This window comes from Onychostoma macrolepis, chromosome 03 (genome assembly GCF_012432095.1).
Source record: "Onychostoma macrolepis isolate SWU-2019 chromosome 03, ASM1243209v1, whole genome shotgun sequence".
Lineage (NCBI taxonomy): Eukaryota > Metazoa > Chordata > Actinopteri > Cypriniformes > Cyprinidae > Onychostoma > Onychostoma macrolepis.
Window position 1 is genome coordinate 22,997,119 of NC_081157.1, and position 20,996 is coordinate 23,018,114.

The 20,996-nt window shown below is 33.1% G+C and overlaps 1 protein-coding gene across 2 annotated transcripts in view; it reads left to right on the forward strand.

Annotated features, from left to right (window-relative positions):
* Window positions 1-20,996, forward strand: part of coro7 (coronin 7) — a 166,194-nt gene that overhangs the window by 1,656 nt on the left and 143,542 nt on the right. For both annotated transcript variants that reach the window (XM_058771630.1, XM_058771632.1), the window contains exons 2-6: window positions 3,224-3,320; window positions 3,424-3,504; window positions 3,720-3,790; window positions 7,196-7,379; window positions 9,425-9,501. In XM_058771630.1, the coding sequence (XP_058627613.1) occupies window positions 3,224-3,320; window positions 3,424-3,504; window positions 3,720-3,790; window positions 7,196-7,379; window positions 9,425-9,501 (510 nt within the window). The remainder of the gene's footprint in view (window positions 1-3,223; window positions 3,321-3,423; window positions 3,505-3,719; window positions 3,791-7,195; window positions 7,380-9,424; window positions 9,502-20,996) is intronic.

A 20,996-nucleotide genomic window follows, 5' to 3' on the forward strand; every position in this document is an offset into this window, starting at 1 on the left:
GCCTGAGGTTCACAGTGAATGCTTCACATGCCTGATGTATGATCACATGTGTTTGTGTGCAATGTACTCATACAATGGCCCTAAAGATACTGAAGCACATATAGAAGTGTGTGAATGCATTAGATATAGACCAAATATATATATATATATATATATATATATATATATATATATATATATATATATATTTTTCTGATATAGGTGATTTATAGGTGTTTTTTACTCACCATCCACTTGTTTCTTCTGCTAAGCACAAAAAAAGACATTTTGAAGAATGTAGGTAAGCAAACACTTGAGGGTAGCCATTGACTTCCATAGTATTTTTCCCCACACTATGGAAGTCAATGGGTGCCGTCAACTGTTTGCTTACCTACATTCTTCAAAATGTATTTTTTTTTTGTGTTTAGCAGACGAAAGAAACTCAGGATTTTAATTTCTGGGTGAACTGTCCCTTTAAGACTGAATGTTTGAATGGATTGATGTTACAGCGTTTGGTGGATTTGGATCTCACTGAGCATGAATATAGCGTGCAGTATATTATTTCGTTGTTGTCATTGGTCTTTAGCTGTACCGGATGTCTTCATTCGGTCTTGAAGAAGCACACTGTGTAAGTCACATGACACACTGTTAAAGATTGACAGGCAAGTTTCCACAGTACAAATCCAGCAGCATTAAATGTCAGTTTGTGGTGCAGAAGTTTAGCTGAGTGTCTGGATGCAAAACGCTGACCGATGCCGCTGTAAGCGTAACGTGAGATCAGGGCAGGATGGAGAGTTTTTTTTTTTGCCAACATATTATATTTTCATTCAACACAGATGCATTCAGTTGATCAAAAGGGACAGTAAAGACATTTATAATATTAAAGATTTCAGTTTCAACTAAATGCTGTTCTTTTGAACAAACCTGAAAGATAAATATATTTCAGTAGTTTCCACAAAAATTATAGGCAGCACAACTGTTTTCAACATTATTATTAATAATAATAATAATAAATGTTTCTTGAGCAGCAAATCTTCATATTATTGTGATTTCTGAAGGATCATGTGACACTGAAGACTGGAGTAAATTCAAATTCAGCTTTGATCACAGGAATAAACTACATTTTAACATGCATTCACACGGAAAATAGTTAGTTGAAATTGTAATAATGTTTCACAATATTACTGTTTTTACTGGCCTGATCTCACTGCAATTCATACATATTTTTGCCAAATTGTACGTATTTTACGAGTTGTACAATTCATATGAATTTGTATGAATGACCTACACCTAACCCCGCCCCTAAACCTACCTGTCACTGGGGTTTAAACAAATTGTACAAAATCATACGAGTGAGGTCGTGAGAATTCATATGAATTAGCCACCTCGTAAAATACGTACGAATTGGTCATGAGATAGCGTTGTTTTTACTGTATTTTTGATCAAGTAAATGCAGCCTTGGTGAGCAGAAGAGACATCTTACATAGTCATAAATAAAAATAAAATAATAATAAAAAAAATCTTAATTATTCCAATATTTTTTTGCAGTTTTGTCATTCGGCAGGTGAAAACTGTTTGGTCCGTGTGCTTTGTTAGAACTGGTTTTGGATGGTTTGGGGCTGGATTTCAGGTTTAGGTTTAGTTGTTTAAGAAGCCAGAAGGCCTTATTTTCATCTTTTATTTGTGTCTTGTCTCGTAATGCACTGGCTCGTCGCCTCTGGTGTAGGAGTGAGTGTGATTCTCTGTAATGCAGTACGAGCAGAAGAACTCAAACCAGGGCAGGCGTTTGTCTCAGATGCCTGAGTGCATGTTTTCTCACAGACCGTCTTCTCTCTGGTCCAGATTCTGTAGATTATGATGGTTTTTCTACAGAGGTTACTCAAACACGTCCATTCTCTGCGTGTTGTTTCTTGTTGACATTCTGGAAGGATTTGAAACCGTTCTGCTGCTCTTCTGCATTTCCTCAAGTGTGTGTGTGTGTAGCACTGTTGGCATGAGAAAGTGCTGCATTTCTATCCGTTTCCTCTTTCCTGTTTGTGATGAAGTCAGATGTTCAGTCGAGAGCCATCAGCTGGTTTGATTCAGTTGTAATCAGTGCCATCTTTTGTCAATATCTCAAGACTTTTGGTGTGTTTCAGTGTTATTTTTAGTATAGTTAATAAACTAAAATAGTATTTAATATTGTTTTAAATGTGATTTCCATATTTTCAGTTAAATTTTAGTTTACTGTGTTTTTGTATTTTTTTATGCTTTTATATTTAGCATTAATCTATATTTATTTTAGTTTAAATTTAGTTGTAATTTTGTTGTGTTTCAGCATTTTTATTAGGCTTTTTTGTTTAATTTTTCTATTTGGCTTTAATATATATATATGTGCGTGTGTGTATATGTGTGTGTGTGTGTGTATATGTATGTATATATATATATATATATATATATATATATATGTGTATATGTTCTTTGTTAGCAAAGAATGTTAAAATTATTTACTTTCATTTTACTTTTTGCTTTAATTCTAGTGTTATATTTTAATTATTTTAATTTTAAACAATTCCTCATTTTAATTCTACATTTTTATATTTTTGATTCTTAGTAAGTTTTTATTGTAAAATTATTTCAATTTTACATTATGCTTTTATTTTATTTGTGATATTTTCATTATTGTTTTAAAGTGACTTATTTTAGTTTTACATTAAAAATTATTTTGTAGGTTTTAATTTATTAACAGATTTTAATTTAACATTTAATGATTTAGATTGTTAGTAAATTTATTCTTAAATAATTGTTTTGTTTTCATTTTAAATACATTTTTGTCCTTTTTATTATTTAAATTTTTAGCAAGTTTTTACTTTTTGTAATTTAAAATTTTATGATTTTGATTTTTAATAAGTATATTGAAATTATAAAAATGTAAAAGGTAAATCGTTTTAAATAAAGACTAAATTACTTATTTTAAAATTATTGAATTTTTATCATTAAAATTTTTAGAAAATGCATTTTAAAGTGACTTAATTTTACATTTTTATGCTATTAATCTTCAGTGTTTTTATTTTAAAATGATTTTTTTCTGGTTTTCTTAATTAGCGACTCAAGTGAGATGTTTAGAGACGACACGCATGTAGATTTGTCTGTGCTGTAATGAAGACATGTTGAATATTTCTGATCATCTTCATGTTTTCCTGCAGAGATTTGTCTTCATTTTAAGATCCCACTGATTTACCGATACTTCTGTGTTTCTGCGCAGGGCTGGATTGCAAACGTGCGAGGAGGTTCCTTCTCTTCTCAGGGCAACCACATCAAGTCCAGCTGCAGCCTCGTGGCCTTCAACACAGATCAGGCTGGTATGAACATCTGAGCTGCTCTGACGGCTTTCACACATCAGATTTAACACCAGCAGAAGCAGTCTGTTTTGCGTTTGTAACCGTGTCTGTTGTGTCTCTGGAGGAGGTGGGATGGTCGGACTGTCTTCTGTGAACGCCGCATCTGACGGGAAGTGGACCGTGACCCAGATTTCATGCCATGCAGGTGAGATATTAACAATTACGGGTCTAACTAACACACTTGGCTCATTCCACTTCATTTGGAGCAAAAACGGACGTCCGTGAGGATGCTTGGAGCAAATAAAAGCAGTGTCCCGCTGCGTCAGGCCAATGTCACGGACTCACAGTTCACTAAAAATAAACCCGAATGCTTGCGACCCATATGAGTTTGTCCTAATTCTCTTTCTCTTCCCGTCCCAGACCTCGTGACCGACCTGGACTTCTCGCCGTTTGATGACTATCTGCTGGCGACCTGCTCTGCTGATGAGACGGTGAGTCACCATAAACCAGCGATCGCTTATTCTGAGCAAAACCTGACCGCTTCAACAGGAAGAAGAGTGTCTGAGTCACATGGAATATGAACAACCTTGTTTAGGGATGACAGGGCTCCAGACAAAGAAATCGAGTAAGGAGCCATTGGCTCCTATAAGAAAAAAAAACTAATTTTTAGGTGCCATAGAATAAAAGTGTTTTATTTTATTATTATTATTTATTTATTTATAATAATATAATATGCAATAGCGCATAAATATAGCGAAATGCTCCTCTTTATAGTTATTTTTCTAGCTGACTGATGAGCTTATGGACACTGAGTGGTTATTCTGAGGTAAATGTATTATTACACAACGCTTACACATTTTCTGCAGTTTGACACTGAATGAGCTTTTACATGAGACATTTCAGTAAGTTGTGCTGTAGGCTCTCTTATAAAATAACCTACCTTTTGATGTTAATTCAGGTTCATTTCGTACTATAGTAGCAAATAGAAAGATACAATGGGTTCACTGCTGCTTGAACTGAGGCGCCAAAGCAATCGCGCCTGCCGCATTAAAGACCGCCAAAACCGTATCTTTTGAATTTCGCTATGAATTTGGCATAATTTTAAAGCTGATACCTTGTTTATTAAAAAGTATCAAAGCTTTTTGCGATTACTGGATGGCAAGTGCACTACAAATAATAGGCTACTAAGTTCACACATTAACAGAACACAGCATATAGGCTAAGATCTTGATAAGAAGCCGTATTAGTAATGATTATAAACGAGAATTGTTAAGGATATTGCCAGTATCCACACAGCTGACAGCTTTACCTGTTGTAGTTTGTTAAAGTTGTGCAGGAAATAAACGCTGCACAACTGAGCTGTGTTTAGCAGAGACAAGGACTGTTTGAAACTCTTTTTGCACTAAAACTTTGATGTGCATCGTCTTTTAATTTTAAGTTTAATATGTGAACATAACAAAAGATGTGATTGCAAAACAATCAGGAAAAAAGGCATTACATGCAAATTTCTAAGTCATAGCATGTAAATATAGCCTACATAGTCGCCAGTGGCTTCACTTGCAAATTAATATTTGTACCACATTCATAATATAATTGTTCAAGAATATCATAAGCAGAGTGCCTTAAATCTCTGAATGTCTTCTATGAACATCCAAAAAAAAAAAAAGACTATTGTATTTATTTATTTTCTCAGTGTTTTCCATTGTAATAGCCTGGAAACTCATTAAACTGATTGTTTCCTGGTAGGCTGATATAAATATAGATGTAGACTAGTTCTGTAAGTACTTGGACCATACACACTCGGTGTGTGTGTGTGTGTGTGTGTGTGTGTTTATTTATTTATGTATTTATTAAATGTATTTTATTTTTGTTTTATTTATGTTAAATCTATTTCATTTTTAAAATTTTTCTTAATTTTTTTAAATTTGTAAAATCTAATAAATCAATAAAAATAAATACATTTAAATATTTCTTTACATTTATTTTAAATAAAATTGTATTTAATTAAAATGTACTTCAAATATTTTTTTCTTTATTTTAAAGCTATTTATAAGTCAAAGTATTTATTAAATAAATTAAATCAATATAATTTATTAGTTTGATATTTTTAAATGATGTATATTATATTTATTGTTTAATTTGTTTTTCTTTGTTTTATGCATTTTAAATCAATATAATTTATTCATGTATTTATTTATTTTAAATCTATTTTATTTTTAAATGTATTTCTTTATTTAAAATATTCATTTTATAAAATCAAATAAATCAATAGAAAGTTAATTGTTTTAAAATTTAATGTTAAAGATTTTTTACTTGTTTTAATTAATATTTAAATCGATTTATTTTACATATTTAGTGCATTTATTTATTTATTTTTAAAGTTATTTTTATATTAAAGCAATTTATTCATTATAAATCAATATATTTATTAAAACAATTAAATCAATAATTTATTTGTTTATTATTTTAATTTGCGATTACATTTATGTATTTTAAATCATTTTATATATTTATTGTTTTGTGTATTTTAAATCAATTAAACCAATATAATTTATTTATTTATTTATTTTGCAGAATGAGAATAGATTTTTCTGAGTGAAGCAATTTTTTGGGTGGAGGGGGTTACACACTTAACCCCCATCCATAAGTGTATGTACAGATGCATAGGTTTAGTTTGATTTTTAGGGCTTTTTAGCTTCAAATATTTTTTTCTTCCTTAAGAATGTGCATCGTTGGCAGAATGTGCTGCAATGTGTTTATTTTTACATCATTTTCACATTTACATTTTACATCTGCTGATCTCTTCAGCTGTTTTGTCTGTTCAGCTTGACAACAAAACAGTAAACACACCCACACACACACAGTGTTTAGGTTGGGTTCTATAAATAGTGTTTTTAGCAGCTGTATCAGGCTGTGCAGAGGTTGAGGAGGCCACTCTGGTCAGGCTTTGAAAGCTCAGCAGAATGAAGAGGCAGACCGTCCTGACGAATCATATTCCAGCACATCTGGCCTCCACCTGACATCTGCTCCAGCGTCTGTCTCACTCTGAGCTTGGCTTTAGCAGTCCGCTCACACAGTGAGAGCCGCTCAGTTTGGGGCGTTTCCCAGGGCAACCACGCTTTCTGCCAAAATACCATGCTAACATTTATTGTTACTTCAGTTGAACTGCTGTATCATTGGCATCAGCCACTTCTGACAGCAGAAAATACATTCAAACGACTGGAAAAATGAATACTACTTTTACTTCTTAAAGATCCCATGTTTCTTTCTTGCTTCTTCCTTCCTTTCTTTTATTTTCTCTCTTCCTCTTTTCTCTTTCCTTTTCTTTTTCTGTTTTCTTTTTCTTTCTTTCTTTTACTTAACCTACTAAAATGTTAGTTTTTGCAATGTGATATATTTCTGAATGAAACAATACGAAAAATATTTATTTATTCTTTAGTTTTTGTAATGGGATGTATTTCTGAATGAAACAATATTAAGTGAAATCAAATCAAATGTAGGTGGGACTTTTATTTACTTTAATTGGATCTTAAAAAGTAGGCTGTAGTAATATTGTTTTATACATATACATATATAATATTATTTTAGCATGGCTTTGAATACGTCAGCAGAAGGAAAATTAATTAATTTATTTTAATTAAAATCATAAAAGTATAAATTATTATAATTTTTTGTTTTAATTAGTACACATTGATGAATTGGGCACCATTAAAGCAGGGACTTTTTTTAAAACTGTAAATGGGTTGAATTTTGATGTCATGTTGTGTTTAGGGTTTTTTTTATTAAATTTTTTTTAAAGGTGTATACCGATGATTTAATGGATTAGAAAATTTAGTGTATTTATTTAGGATCTGGCCCAGTGCAGTGTTTGGTCACGTCTCTCTGTGTTGTTTCAGGTGAAGCTGTGGCGCGTGTGTGATCTGGATCAGGAGCAGCCCAGTAACGCGGAGGTGACTCTGAGCGCTGCAGACGGCCGTCTGGAGATCGTCCTCTTTCACCCTGCGGCCTCAGGGCTGCTCGCCGTGGCGTCTGCGAGGGGCGTCCAGGTGTGGGACGTCTCACGGGACGCCGCTCTGACAGGTAAACACACACCTTCTGCATCATACCTACAGCCATCACTATCAGATTCAATCTCGTCTTCAATTACTTTACTTTAAGTGTTCACTTAAGCCCTATTCAGACGCTAATTGTTTTTCATGAGTTAACTAACTGTTATTTGTTTGTTTGTTTTATTATATTTTAAAAAGTACTTATTCATTTTTATTTATTTTACATTTTTCAAATTTCTTTAATTTTATTTCTTTATTTTTTTATTTATTTCTTTATCTATCTATCTATCTATCTATCTATCTATCTATCTATCTATCTATCTATCTATCTATCTATCTATCTATCTATCTATCTATCTATCTATCTATCTATCTATCTACCTATCTATCTACCTATCTATCTATCTATCTCTATTTTTAATTTAGCTGAATTGAAAATGTTTTTTCTCCACACAAATATGAGCCAAATTACTTGCTGTTTTTTTAACAGACAACAAGATTGTGTTAATTCACATCCAAGCAGATTTACAAAGACTAAAAATCAATTTGAATTTTTTTTTTTTTTTTTTTGACTATTAATGAATATTTTGTTGATTGGAACTCTCTAGAAGAATAAGAAAATCCAGAGTCCAGGCGGGTTAAATGTTGAAATGGTCTCGTCGTCTGAGTTGTAATTGGCGTCTGAATAAGGCAGTTCGTGCAGCATTTTTGTCTCTGCTGTGTGTGTTTTGTTTGTTTGTTTTGTCTCTGTTTGGTTTGATCTGCGAGCCTCTGGTGGTTTCCAGGGCTGTGTTTGTTACGGTCCTCTGGGGTCTGGCGTGGAGCGGCTGAGGTAAATGTTTGAGCTCAGGAGCCCCTCAGAGCTTTGGGCCGTGTGGCCCCGGGGCTCCATGATGGCTGCTGGCCTGCTCAAGCTCTCATCTCTCATCTCACACCACTGTCTGCCTTCATCTGCTCTCATGCGCTTGAGTCCCTGCTAGCCGTGGCTCATTCACTCTGTCTGTCACTGTACACCAGTCACCTCAAACAAAACCAATCCAGCGCCACATAACTGGATCTCTGAGAACAGGAGAAATGTTACGTTGCCAAATAGCTGAAATAAAATTCAGCTATATTTTATTTATTTTATGTTCAGTCAACATTTATTTTATTTCAAGTAAAGTTTTTTGTATATGTGTGTGTGTATATATGTATATATGTATATATATATATATATATATATATATATATATATATATATATATATATATATATATATATATATATATATATATAATTTTATTATTTGTTTTATTTAATTAACTATAATAACCATAGAATTTATCAAATTTTCTTATAGTTTTGGTAAAACAGACAAATTAAATAGAATAAATAAAACCAATAAACTAACAGTGTTATTTTAGTATCATTTGCATACTACTAATCAATCAATCAGTTAATTAATTTGAATTTTTATTAGTTTATTTTATTTTTAATCTGAGAAATTTATTATTTATATATATATATATATATATATATATTTTTTTTTTTTTTATTATTAGTTTTATATTCATATATATATATATATATTTTATATATTATTTATATATTACATAACTGGATCTCTGAGAAATGTTGCATTGGCAATTGATTTAGCTCTTACTTTTTATATTTTCAGTTTTCTTTTTTTCTTTTTGTTATAGTAATTTTACGTGCTTTTAAAAAAAAAAAAAAAAAAATCTTTCTATTCGGTTTTTGCTTTTATTTCAGATTTAATTCAATGATTTTAGTACTTCAACTTATTTTATTTCAGTTAGTTACCAAGGCAAGATTTCTAATGTAATTTTCCAAATTTTGAAATGCCTAGTTTCTCCTCAGCAGCTCTCTGAGATGTGTTTGGCACGTCACAGCAGCTTTTCCCAGTGCATTGTTTGCACCAGCAGACTCTCCTGACACACACACGTGTGTGTGTTGTGCTCAGATTCCCAGCACTCTCATGCTTTTCTGTGTGTGTCCTCACTGATAACACATCTGAGAGTTTGTGAACATGCATTAAATGTTGATCTTCTGGATGTGTGTGTGTGTGTGTGTGTACAGTACTGGAGCAGCATGAGGATCAGCTGCAGGGTTTGGCCTGGAAGGAAGACGGATCTCTGCTGGCTTCATCCTGCAAGGTAACAGCTCTCTACAGCACCAGCTCTTCTAGTTACTGTTTTAAAAATGGGTCTCACGTCTGTTCTGATGGCTCGTGGACGGCAGGAAAAATCAGTGCTAAATGCAAAAAAAACGAAATTGGTACCGAGAACCGTGGATTTTCACTAGAATCGGTACCGAATACGGTACCGTGACAACACTACTATCATTAGTGTTTATTGATATTTTAAATTAACATGTATTTATTTATTCATTCATTTATTTATTTTTTCAGTTTATTTTAATTTTATTTGGGAAGTTTTAGTAATTGTTATGTGCTTTTTTTTGGAATATTTGTAATTTCTATTTAGTTTTTATTTCATTTTATTTTTAGTCTTTGTTTGTTTATTTATTTATTTTTGCAGTTAGTTGTTAACATTTGTACTTTTTTTTTTTTTTTTTTTTTATACAAAATGAGAACATTTAATAGTTTTAGTTTAGTTAACAGTGGCAACACTGATTCAGTTGCATTTTTTTAACAGTGCATTTGCATACAACACAAACCCAGATTACAATATACTTTTAACTGATTTAATGCTAGTGAATGTTAGTGAGCTGTTGTTTTCTGAAAGGGTTTTGCCGCCTCAGACAGCAGCACATTCTCACCAGGAGATGTCGCCAGAGTGTGTGTTTTTCCCATCATGCGGATCATTACGCTGATTGATTTTATTCGAGAAACACACATCATCACGTCCACAGGGTGAAACTCTGCACAGCGTCCTTCATCAGTCTGACAGGATTCTGTCAGTACATCTAATTTGAGGAAGTTGATTATATCTGGCCCCTGAAAATCTACCCTTCGGTCGTTTGCTTAATGTTAATTGCACATCAGCTGTTATTTCATTATGCAGGACTAACTCTTGCTGTAGCCAAACGTGTCAGTATGACACACGTCTGTGACTCATCTGAAATGTTAAACCGCACAGCAGAAGAGTTTCTATATTTGGACACAAAGGTTTGTTTGGCAGGAGCAGTGTTTTGATTGAGTTTATGGAAAGAGCTTTGTTAAATCAACTGGAGGGAAATGTACTGGACTCGGTTTGGTGGTGGAAATGTAAATTTGATGTTATTTTCCACTTAAATATTGATACTGCAGTCATCTTATAAAAAAATAAATTAATATTAATATTTTAAAATGTATAATATAAATAAAAAATAATAATTAAGATTTTATACTAATTAATATATTATAATTTAAATGATTTTAACTTATATTTACAGAAATATTCACATACTTTGCTCCTTGTTTTCTTTCTTTTGTACTTTTGTCTTTTGTTTTCTTGCCTTTGTGCATCTCATGAGGCTAAAGACCTACACGGTGACTTTTTTTTAAATGACTGGCAAGACGCGCAAAAACCTGTGTAAACAGCCTGCTGTTCATCCAATCAGTGACAGTGACACCGCAAATATGCAAATAAGAACGTTAACCGGGGTTTAGGAATGTACCGTGTGAAACGTCTGTTAATGAATACCCAGGGTTAACAGTTAACCCCAGGCATAGTATGAGCAGTGTGAAACCTGATTACAGATAACCCGGGATTCCTTTTATCCGGGGTTTAGGATGAGCCAGGGTTAACAATTTAAAGTGTGAAAAGCCCTTATTTAAACGTGTGTGTGTGTGTGTGTGTGTGTGTGTGTGTGTGTGTGTGTGTGTGTGTATAATATAATATAATATAATGCACCGATACTGAATTTATCTGCCGATTATTCAGAATGATATCTATGCCATGCCTCGTCTTATTCGTTTGTGTTAATTACATTATACAAGTTAGTTTGTAGCCTACTGTTTTATTGTTGTTGTGCTTTTCAATTAAGAATAACAATGAATCCATCTTTCAATCATTTGTTTTAGTTTTAAACAGTGAATAGATGTAAGCAAAACAGACAATTATCTTTTCTTGTAAAACGTGACAAGGTCGTGAATTCGAGGAACTCCCGTTCACAAAATTCAAATCACAAATAATACTGATGAAAAAGAGCAGGTTGAATGTTAACCAATTTTGTTACCATAAACTTAAACAGAAACTTTTCTTTTTTCTTCATAAATACCTTGATGCCAGATTCATTCAAACATACATATATAATTATCAGTAAAAAAGCTCCTCTTCAGTGTTGTTTTATAGCTAACTAATGAACTGTGAACAGCGGAATAACTTTATCACGTTAAATCACGTCACATGACATACTGTTCACAATCTGTTTTATTGGCATCTTTCCGCGGTTGAAACACTGATTGAACGATTACATTAGACAGACATGACACATTTTGGTAAGCCATACTGTATCTTTCAACATTTTATGATGTACATTCATGTGTATTTTGCGCTATAACTTATTAAACCGGAAGAGACTTGAACTGAGGTGCAATAGCGATCTGTCACGTCACATTTAAAAGCGTCAAAACGGCATTCATTGTTTGTATTTTGTGATAGAATGTACAGGATTTGAAAGCTGAGCGTTTGTTTCTTATCAGAGGTAAGAAAGCGCAGAGCTCTTTGTGATTATTGGATGCGAGGCGTGCTACAAATGTTTGGTGAAGAGAAAAACTGTGGATCTGGCAATGCTGGCTTGAACTACGGGTGATTCATCTGGTCAAATAGAGCCTGCTTTAATGTCGCTTTTTTTAACTGTTAATGCCTTATTGTCACGTTAATTTTGACAGCCCTAAATTCAACAGAGATTTTCTTCACTCACACTCACAGTATGAGTTGCAGTCTGACACATTTTTCCACCGCCTTTTGATTGACAAGATATAATTGGCCCTGATTATCGGCTGATTTTGAACGGCCGATAGTGAAAAAAATAGCTTTTATCGGCCTATATATATATATATATATATATATATATACAGGGTTCGTACGGTCATGAAAAACCTGGAAAAGTCATGGAATTTTAAAACAGCAATTTCCAGGCCTGGAAAAGTTTTGGAAAAGTCATGTAAATCTGTTTTATAAATCTTTGTATAACAGAATTATGTTTAGTCAGGTGAATTTCAGCGCGCATATATCGCATTACTCATTCCTGCAGCTTCCGCATTTCAGATGAGGGAAATTTCTGCAAACATTCCTTCAATATAGCTTGTAGGGTAGATGCGTAAATTAATCCACACAGATCAAATCAATCACTTGATAACCGCGTGAGCGATTCAGCTGTACCGCGTCTTCTCTCTCTGACTTTCTCTTAACCCTTGTGCGCTCTTCGGTCATTTCTGACCGGAGAATTTTACATTTTGAATTTTTAAAAATCGCAGCTTCACCAGAATGGTACGAAACTCGTTGACTTTTATGGCACTTGGTATGTGAACACACAAAAAAATTGAGGGCATGATTCGAAAAAGTTAAATGGTCGTAAAAAAAATAGTCACACTCATGGTCTTCGGTCAAAAATGACCGACCATAGGAAATGAATGGGAAACGGGAAAAAATTAAAAAATACAGAAAATTTTTGTGTGTACAATCTACAAATCCCCAACAATGCAGAAAAACATTGCACAGCAATGAAGGGGTGAAACTCTAAAACATCTAGAGTGCAAAATCAACACATCCACTCATACACACGCACACACACACACACACACTTGTACACACACACACCCCCCAATGAACTGGTGTGCCTGTAACACAGCAACTATGTAAAATAAAATCAATAATTCAACTACAATGCAGTTAAAAAGTGGACAACAAGGAATGGGTTATACTCTAAAACATCAAGAGTGTAAAACAGATACATCCACTCACACACACTCACAGACACACACACACATATACAATTATACACACTCAAATGAATTGGTATGGCTGTAACCATATAGCCAAAATGAGTTGAGTGAAATAAGAGGTTGAAATCAGATCAGACCCTGAAGGATTAGGCTCTGATAAAGCATTCCTCTTCATTTTTGTTACATTTTTATAGTTTTTTAATGTTTTGTGTAACAAAATGCTTTCCGTGTTCAGGGTTGACTGTAGTAATAATAATGCAAAAACCTATATAATAATAATAATGCAAAAAAATATAAACCTTGACAAAAAGTAGTCTTTGAGAATGCCTAGATATACATTTATATCCACAACCTAATAAAAGTAAACAATTATGTCTAAAAACAACTAGGGAATTCACAAGCCTCTCTATAGAGTCCTATACAGGCAACTAGTGGTTACACCATGAAATTACATGTTTTTTCTTTCTTTGCTCACACCAGGAGGTGCTAATCTGCATTCCAAAATTGGAATTTAAAGGCCTGGTGTCTATTTTCATCTGAAATACTGCATAAATTGAAATATAATTGTAAAAAATTTGAAAAAAAATTTTTTGGACTATTTTCAATGGGAAAAATTTATCATATTATTTCATAAATATTAATTAGTACCATAAAATTCTCTCAAAAGAAAAAAGAAAAAATATTATTGAACAAAAATATATTAGATTGATTTTACTGAAGAAAAAAAAAATTAAATTTCAGGTGTCCGGTCACTTTTGACCGTGAATACCATGAGTGTGACTCCCAAATAAGGACTGCACAAGGGTTAAAGCGGCTTCTCATCTGCGCATCTCGTCTGCACTGCAAGAGCCGCTGCACGCTGCAATACAAGACTTTCGCTCGCGTCCCGGTACAGTTGTCAGAATTGTCACTTGCCTAATCGGGTCATGGTTACATCGTCACAAAAATGTATTATTTGCACGTATTTTTAAGCCATTCGGTACTTGCGCACTCGGGCGGTTTCCTGTGCGCTCGGTCACATCCAAAGAGCGCTGCGGCGTGTATAAAGCCGCTTTATAGTACAAAATTGAGTTTGATACCAAACAAGCGCAGTAGAGCTCTGCACGGGCCTCAAATACAAGCCCTAGCCCGGCCCTTGTTCGACAAACTATCAGAATTACTGGCCCGAGTCCGACTGGAGCCCCTCTCTCTCTCTCTCTCTCTCTTTCCCATTACTCAGCTGCTGTTGCAGCCAGTAAAAATAGTTAAGTTTTTAATGGAAAAGTGGTTTAATTTCTTTTGGGTTCTTTAAGTTAATTTAGAAATATGTTTGGAACATTTTTTTTGTTTGTTAAATTCAAGTTTTCGTTTTGTAAAGTAATGACCAAGCAGCCAGCAGTGAGTCAACCATAACCTGTTTGATCAATTTAGCATTCTCAAATCATCATGACTTGCCTAGAATAAAATGTATAGATATAAAACACTTCAAGCATATCCCAATGTTAGTTTAAACGTTTTAACTAAATGTGCACTTTTAGGTGCATATCCAAGCGTTTCTGTGGAGAATAGAAGCTAAAGCGCGCTTTGCAGGACATGAAGCGCAATATTTTTTTTTCTTTATAGTGGAAACAACTTAAATTATGCTGCCATTTTTGCTCATAAACGTACAAGTAATACATCATTTGGAACTGTAAAGGGTCTACTTTTATTTGTGTGCACTTACAGTATCAACAAAATATTGTTTTTGTAAAATAAAGAAAACATAGCCTACAGGATGCGCTTTCTGCCGTCTCGGCCTTGAGCAGGAGCGCTTCACAATGATGAACCGAAACTAAGCAAACTTACCTCAAAAATATGATAAATATATTTAGAAATATTTAAATTACTAGGCTAGTTAAAATCGAAATAATTCAAATTGAAAACAAAAAATAAGGAAATGGCGAGTCAGGATCGTCAACTTCATCCTTGCGACACTGACTCCGAAAACTCGAGTCTATTAATTAATCATTTAAATATCTCCTTACTATTTCCCCCCCCCGACACATTCATGGTAATTGCGTGTGTTTGACCGCGGAACTCGTCAAGCTGCTCTGATGGCAGGCTTGCTGCTGCTGGCGGGGACACTAAACACCTTCCGAGCCGCTCTTGACAGTCATGGTCAATTGTTGTTTCCACCAGCGCGGCAAATCTTCTTCATTACCATTATAACTGATGGATGTGTAAAATAAAAAAAATGAGAAGCCTGGCCCGATGCCCAGCCTGTGTCTGAGCTATGATGTAAGGTGATAAATAAATCTATCACTTTATAGTTTATTCAATTTCTGTATATTTCTGTACCTGGATGCTACTGTTAAACCGAAACAGTTTTCAAAACGAAATTCGAGTTAAATAAATGACAATATTTAGTGATGTGATATGTTCTCTGCATTGAGTAACGTCTAGCGCAGTTGCAGCTTGCACTTATTACTAAAACAAATAGAAACAAGCAATAGCATTAATAACTATAAATGTGCAACGAACAGCAGCAGTATGCACAGTGTTGGCGAATTTATTTTCAAAAACTTTCCAGGGCCTTGAAAATTTTTGAAAATAAACAAACATAGATACAGGTCCTTGAAAATTCCATATTATTCCCTCCAGTCCGCTAATGTGTTATTTCGCCAACACTTTGTGCATACTAGCTTGCTTGATTTACGTTGCACATTTATGCGTTACGTTAAGTGTTTCCCACGTGAGGTACTTTGTGTTGTTCGTTGCCATGACGTTCACACGCACACGAAACTACTAAGATGCATCGTGAAACATTGCAAAAATAGGCTGAAACCGCTGAAACGTGATGACTGGAAAATGCAAGTTTCAAGATATTTGGCTCACCAAAGAAGATTACAAAGAATGGCTTGCCAGAGATCCAAAGGATGTAATGTTGAATTGCTTTGCTTGTTAAGATAATGTAAAGCCACGAGGCAAGAAAAACTTAAAAGCATATTCATACATCTTAAAACCTCTGGTCGCATGAGCCTAAGCTCTTTTCAATATAATCCATGCAAAAGTTAATATCAGATCATTTTAGAATACAGTGTAGTATTATGCAAAACAGAAATACGACAAATATCAGATTTCTGTCATATGGCCAAAAATAAATGCAAAAAAAAAATAAAATTGTGTTGTGTTTGACACATGAAAACTGTAACAATGTATCTTACAAGGTGACGCGATGTAACCTTTGCTCTCACTTGAAATGTGTCCCCACATTAAGTCCTTGAATTTGAGGGTATTGGCCCTGGAAAGTCCTTGAATTTGAAGTTAACCAAGGTGTGGGAACCCTGTTTTTATTCTTATTGTAAAATAATGGAACATTAGGTCATGAATATTGTCTCAAAAGTCATGGAAATTTATTGATAAAAATGTGTATGAACCCTGTATATATATATATTTATTAGGGGTGTCAACGTTAACGCATGCGATTAATCTAAAAATTTTAACGCGTTAATATTTTTTTAACACAAATTAATCGCTTGATAAGGTTTGACCCCAACTTCTTCCCGTCATCGCAGCGCGAAAGGTTATCTATCGTTGTGTGACGAGGGTACAGCGAGCCAGTGTTGCCAGGGTAACGGCACAAGTGGGCTATTTTGAAAATACAGTTGTGGGAAAAATTACAGAGCTGTGGGTTGCGTTTTTTTGGGCTACTTTTATAATGTACCGCGGCCGCCCAAAGTGTATATAAACAAATAAAAATTTAAATAGATCCTTTTACTAATGTGTATTATACTTGGAATGTATCCCTGACAACTTAAGAACGGAGAGGCGGTTAACATCACAAACAACGTGAGTTTCAGCAGAGCAGCAGAAATAAACATGACAACAGCCACTATAGATTATATAAGATAATAAACACACGATTACGATAGGATATGGTCTGTATGTGATTTTTTTTTTTAGATAAAAGGTGTACATCTGAAATGCTAATTTGTGCAGCGATACAACAACAGTTAACAGTAAACGACCAAATTCCACATGTGATCGCAAGAGGAAGTCATTATAAACACTTGATGGTGGTTTGAAGTGAGTTCTGAGTAAAAGTGTATTATTAATCTCATAAATTGTCTTATGAGGCATGATGCTAATGTTAGCTCTAATGCAGCTGCAGAACAGGTCCAGTTCTTCTTTATAATGCATTTTGTCATAATACTTCACGTACGGTCGCAAGAAAATGTTTTGTTGTATTTATTTAGAAATACTTTTGATAATAGTTGGGTAAATGTATACTGGAATTGAAGCGATGTGGCTTGGTAAACGTTTTATTGCCAGTTTAAAGGCTGATAATGGCTGAATAAAAACAAAAGAATAATGATAAAAGAATAATAAGGATTATGTCTCATACTTGGCGGAAGTTTCCTTAAACTAGTTTGTCATGCATTTCTTTACTTCAACACATTTACAGGTAAATCCTTGTAATTAAAATTTGCGATCAATCTTGATTAACGCGATTCAATTTTTTTTATATATATATATATACTCGTCAAATTGCTCCACAATATCTTTTAAAAAGTTCAGTTGATTGATAGATATTAAGATAAATTAAGACTGCCAAAGTTAACGTATAACTGTTGAGAATAATTAATCTCGTTTTACATTATTACAGTTAATTATACCACATAATCGCCACATCTACCTAATATGAAAAACGCACATCAGTCTGGTAGCCAGAGCTTCATTTAAATGGAGAAAAACTTTTTAATGACTAATCAATTTACAAATCTAATTCAAATGGACACTTAATAAAATAAAGTTGTTGTTCATTCATTTATTTATTTATTTAAAGTAATTGTGTTTGTATTTATTCTATTTATTTATTACTTATTTAATTTAATGTATTTAAAATAGTTGTTTATTCTTTTTTTATTAATCTTTTATAATTGATTGGTGATTTGTTTATACTTTATTTATGTTTCTTTTTTTATTTATACCTATTTTTTTCTCTTAATTTATTTATTAGTAAGTGAGTGAGTCTTGAGACCTTTCACAGTTTGAAACCTCAAAACAACCCAGGTTTTAGTATTTTGAAAAGCAAATGTCATAATGTCCTGTGCCATGTTTTAGCAGAGAGCTGAAAGCACACCTGATTTAGGTGGCATCTACAGCTAGACTTCGTTGCGTTTGAAGTATTGCAGAGAGAGGAGCGTTTGACCCAGCGCTAGACCCCCGGAGCGGCTGATTTAGCACCCTAAAACACAGAGTCTGACCCGGGTACAGAGAGTTATGCTCAGCCGCCCCGGTGGAGGAAATGGGGAGCGATCCATAAAGAAATAATAACAGAGCTGCAGAGCTTTTCTATCAGCCTGTTTAATGCTCTCAGAGGTGCAGAGCCAAAGGATGCAGGAGTTTATGGCTGCATGACGGATCTTAGGATTAGTTTATGAGGAAAAATGAGGCCATTTGAGTTTGCACTGAATGCTTTGTGATTATTTTTTTTTATTATCATTTTTTTTTTCCCCTCTCTCCCCCTGCTTCTAGGGTAGTCGTTCCTTTATTAACACGTATCGTTTGTGCAAAATACTGGACATTTATATACATATTATTTATATATAGGTATATATAGGTAAGTTTCTATATTATTTTTATTTAATTTCATATATTTTAAAACAGCTTTATGTTAAATTTATATATTTTAAAATGTATACATTATTTTAGTAAATAACTTTTTACATTTATATTTTATATTAATTTATTAAAATATTGTAAACTTATAATCAAATATTTAATATTAATTTATTAAACTTTAATTCGGATTTATGTATTGGATAATATTGTATTAAATTATCATTTTATATGCATTTTAAAATGTTTATACTTATATATTTATCTTATTTTAATGTATTAAAATATTTTAAGCATATATTTTAAATAAAAAATTTGAGTGTTAATTTATTCAACTTTTATTTGTATTTATGTATTTAAATTTTTATATTCATTTAATTTGTTTATATTTTATATTAATATTTTAAATTATTATTAATGTATTTTTAAATTTATTTAATTTATTTAATTTATTTATTTATCTGTCATAGAATAATCATGACAGTGTAATAGTGGACCAGAATTCATCCTAAAATATCAAGAGAGAAAAACAAAAACAGGGCAAAGTGGGAAATGTGAGACTGGATCACAGACTAAGCTCAGAGGTTGTGGCCTCAGTCGAGTCGAGCTCTAATTTAGGCGAATAGACCCTTCACTCTCCCCAGATCCACCTTATTAAAGCAAACCAGCAGCGGCGCCAACATGTGCGTTCAATTGCAGCTGTTTTCCCCTGTTAGGTGAACAGGAGAAGTGGAGAGGAGAGCGCGGCTCGTGACAGGCCTCGTTTGGAGGCATGGACGCGCATATTTTACAACACCAAACACTCGCCACGTGAACGCAGACGCTTTCATCCACTGCGACTCGGTGGACGGTTATGATTAAAACACGATCAAAGCATTAAACAGGTGTTGATTTATGGGCTTGTGACTGCGGGTTTGTGACTGATTGTGCTTTCGTGTGTTTTTGAATGTACATACTGTAGTATAACATTTTATTTTTAAGCTTTTTTTTGTTTTGCTAATTTTTCTGTTTATTCTCTTTGCTACTAGTAAACGCTTAGATCCCCATGTTTAAAACAGTCAGTTAGTGGCGTTTGCTAAGTTAAGCGTCACTATTACTATTGCTAATATATAAGGTTAATTTATGAATAAACTTCTAAGTATTAACAAGCTGGAGAAGAAGAAAAAGTTAACTGAAGTAAATAAAAAATAATAATTAAAACAGATGATGAATTTTAGGATTAGTTTGAGGATTTTATCATTTTAATAATAATAATATTATTATTATTTCAAATATATGTTTTTATATTAATTTAGTAACATTCATATATTTTAAACTTATGTATATTAATTTAAGTAATTTTAAGTGATGTATTTAAAAATACATTTTTATTTATATTCATATATTTTTTATATGAGTCTATTAAAATCCTCAACTTATTTGTATATTTAAAAATATATGTATATTAATTAATTGAATAATTGTAATTTTATATTTGTTTTTTTTGTTTTTTTTAAACATCAAAGCAGACACTTGACTTGCATTTTATTACGTTTTTTTTTTTTTTTTTGTATGTAAAATCACTTTAATTTGATGCAGATGCCAAAATGGTTGTCTTTCACCCATATATACTACTTAGTACTATTCAGTACTTTATATTGATTTTTTTTCTATTTCAGATTTTTATTTATATTTAGATGGAAACAGACTGTAAATGGAGTGTACAGTATATATAATACTAAGCGATATTCCATCCTAAAACCCTAAGAATATAAGACCTCATGACCGGACAGTGTAAGAAGAAAATGCCCATTTTTCTTTTTGTTTGCTTGACAAGTGCTGAACCGTTTTAGTGAAGTTTCTAACATTTAAACAAACTACTGGGATATTATCTTAATAATTCATTAAATTATTGAAGTTTTTTGAGAACTATAGCAACAAGGGCTGCCGTTCACAGTTTGTTGGCAGCAAAGAGGATTGTGGGATGTTTCCTTGAGCAGGAATGAAGCTCATTTAAATTAATGTGAGCTGAAACGACACACTGATTAAACAGATTGAGTGTGTGTGTTTGATTGCATCGGGTCAGACGTGTAATAAAAGCCTCCTCTCTGTGTAAAGCCGCACAGACTCTGCTCTGTGTTCACACTGACTGAGATCTCAGCCGCTGCTCTGGGACCAGTGCGGTCTGCTCTGAGTGCT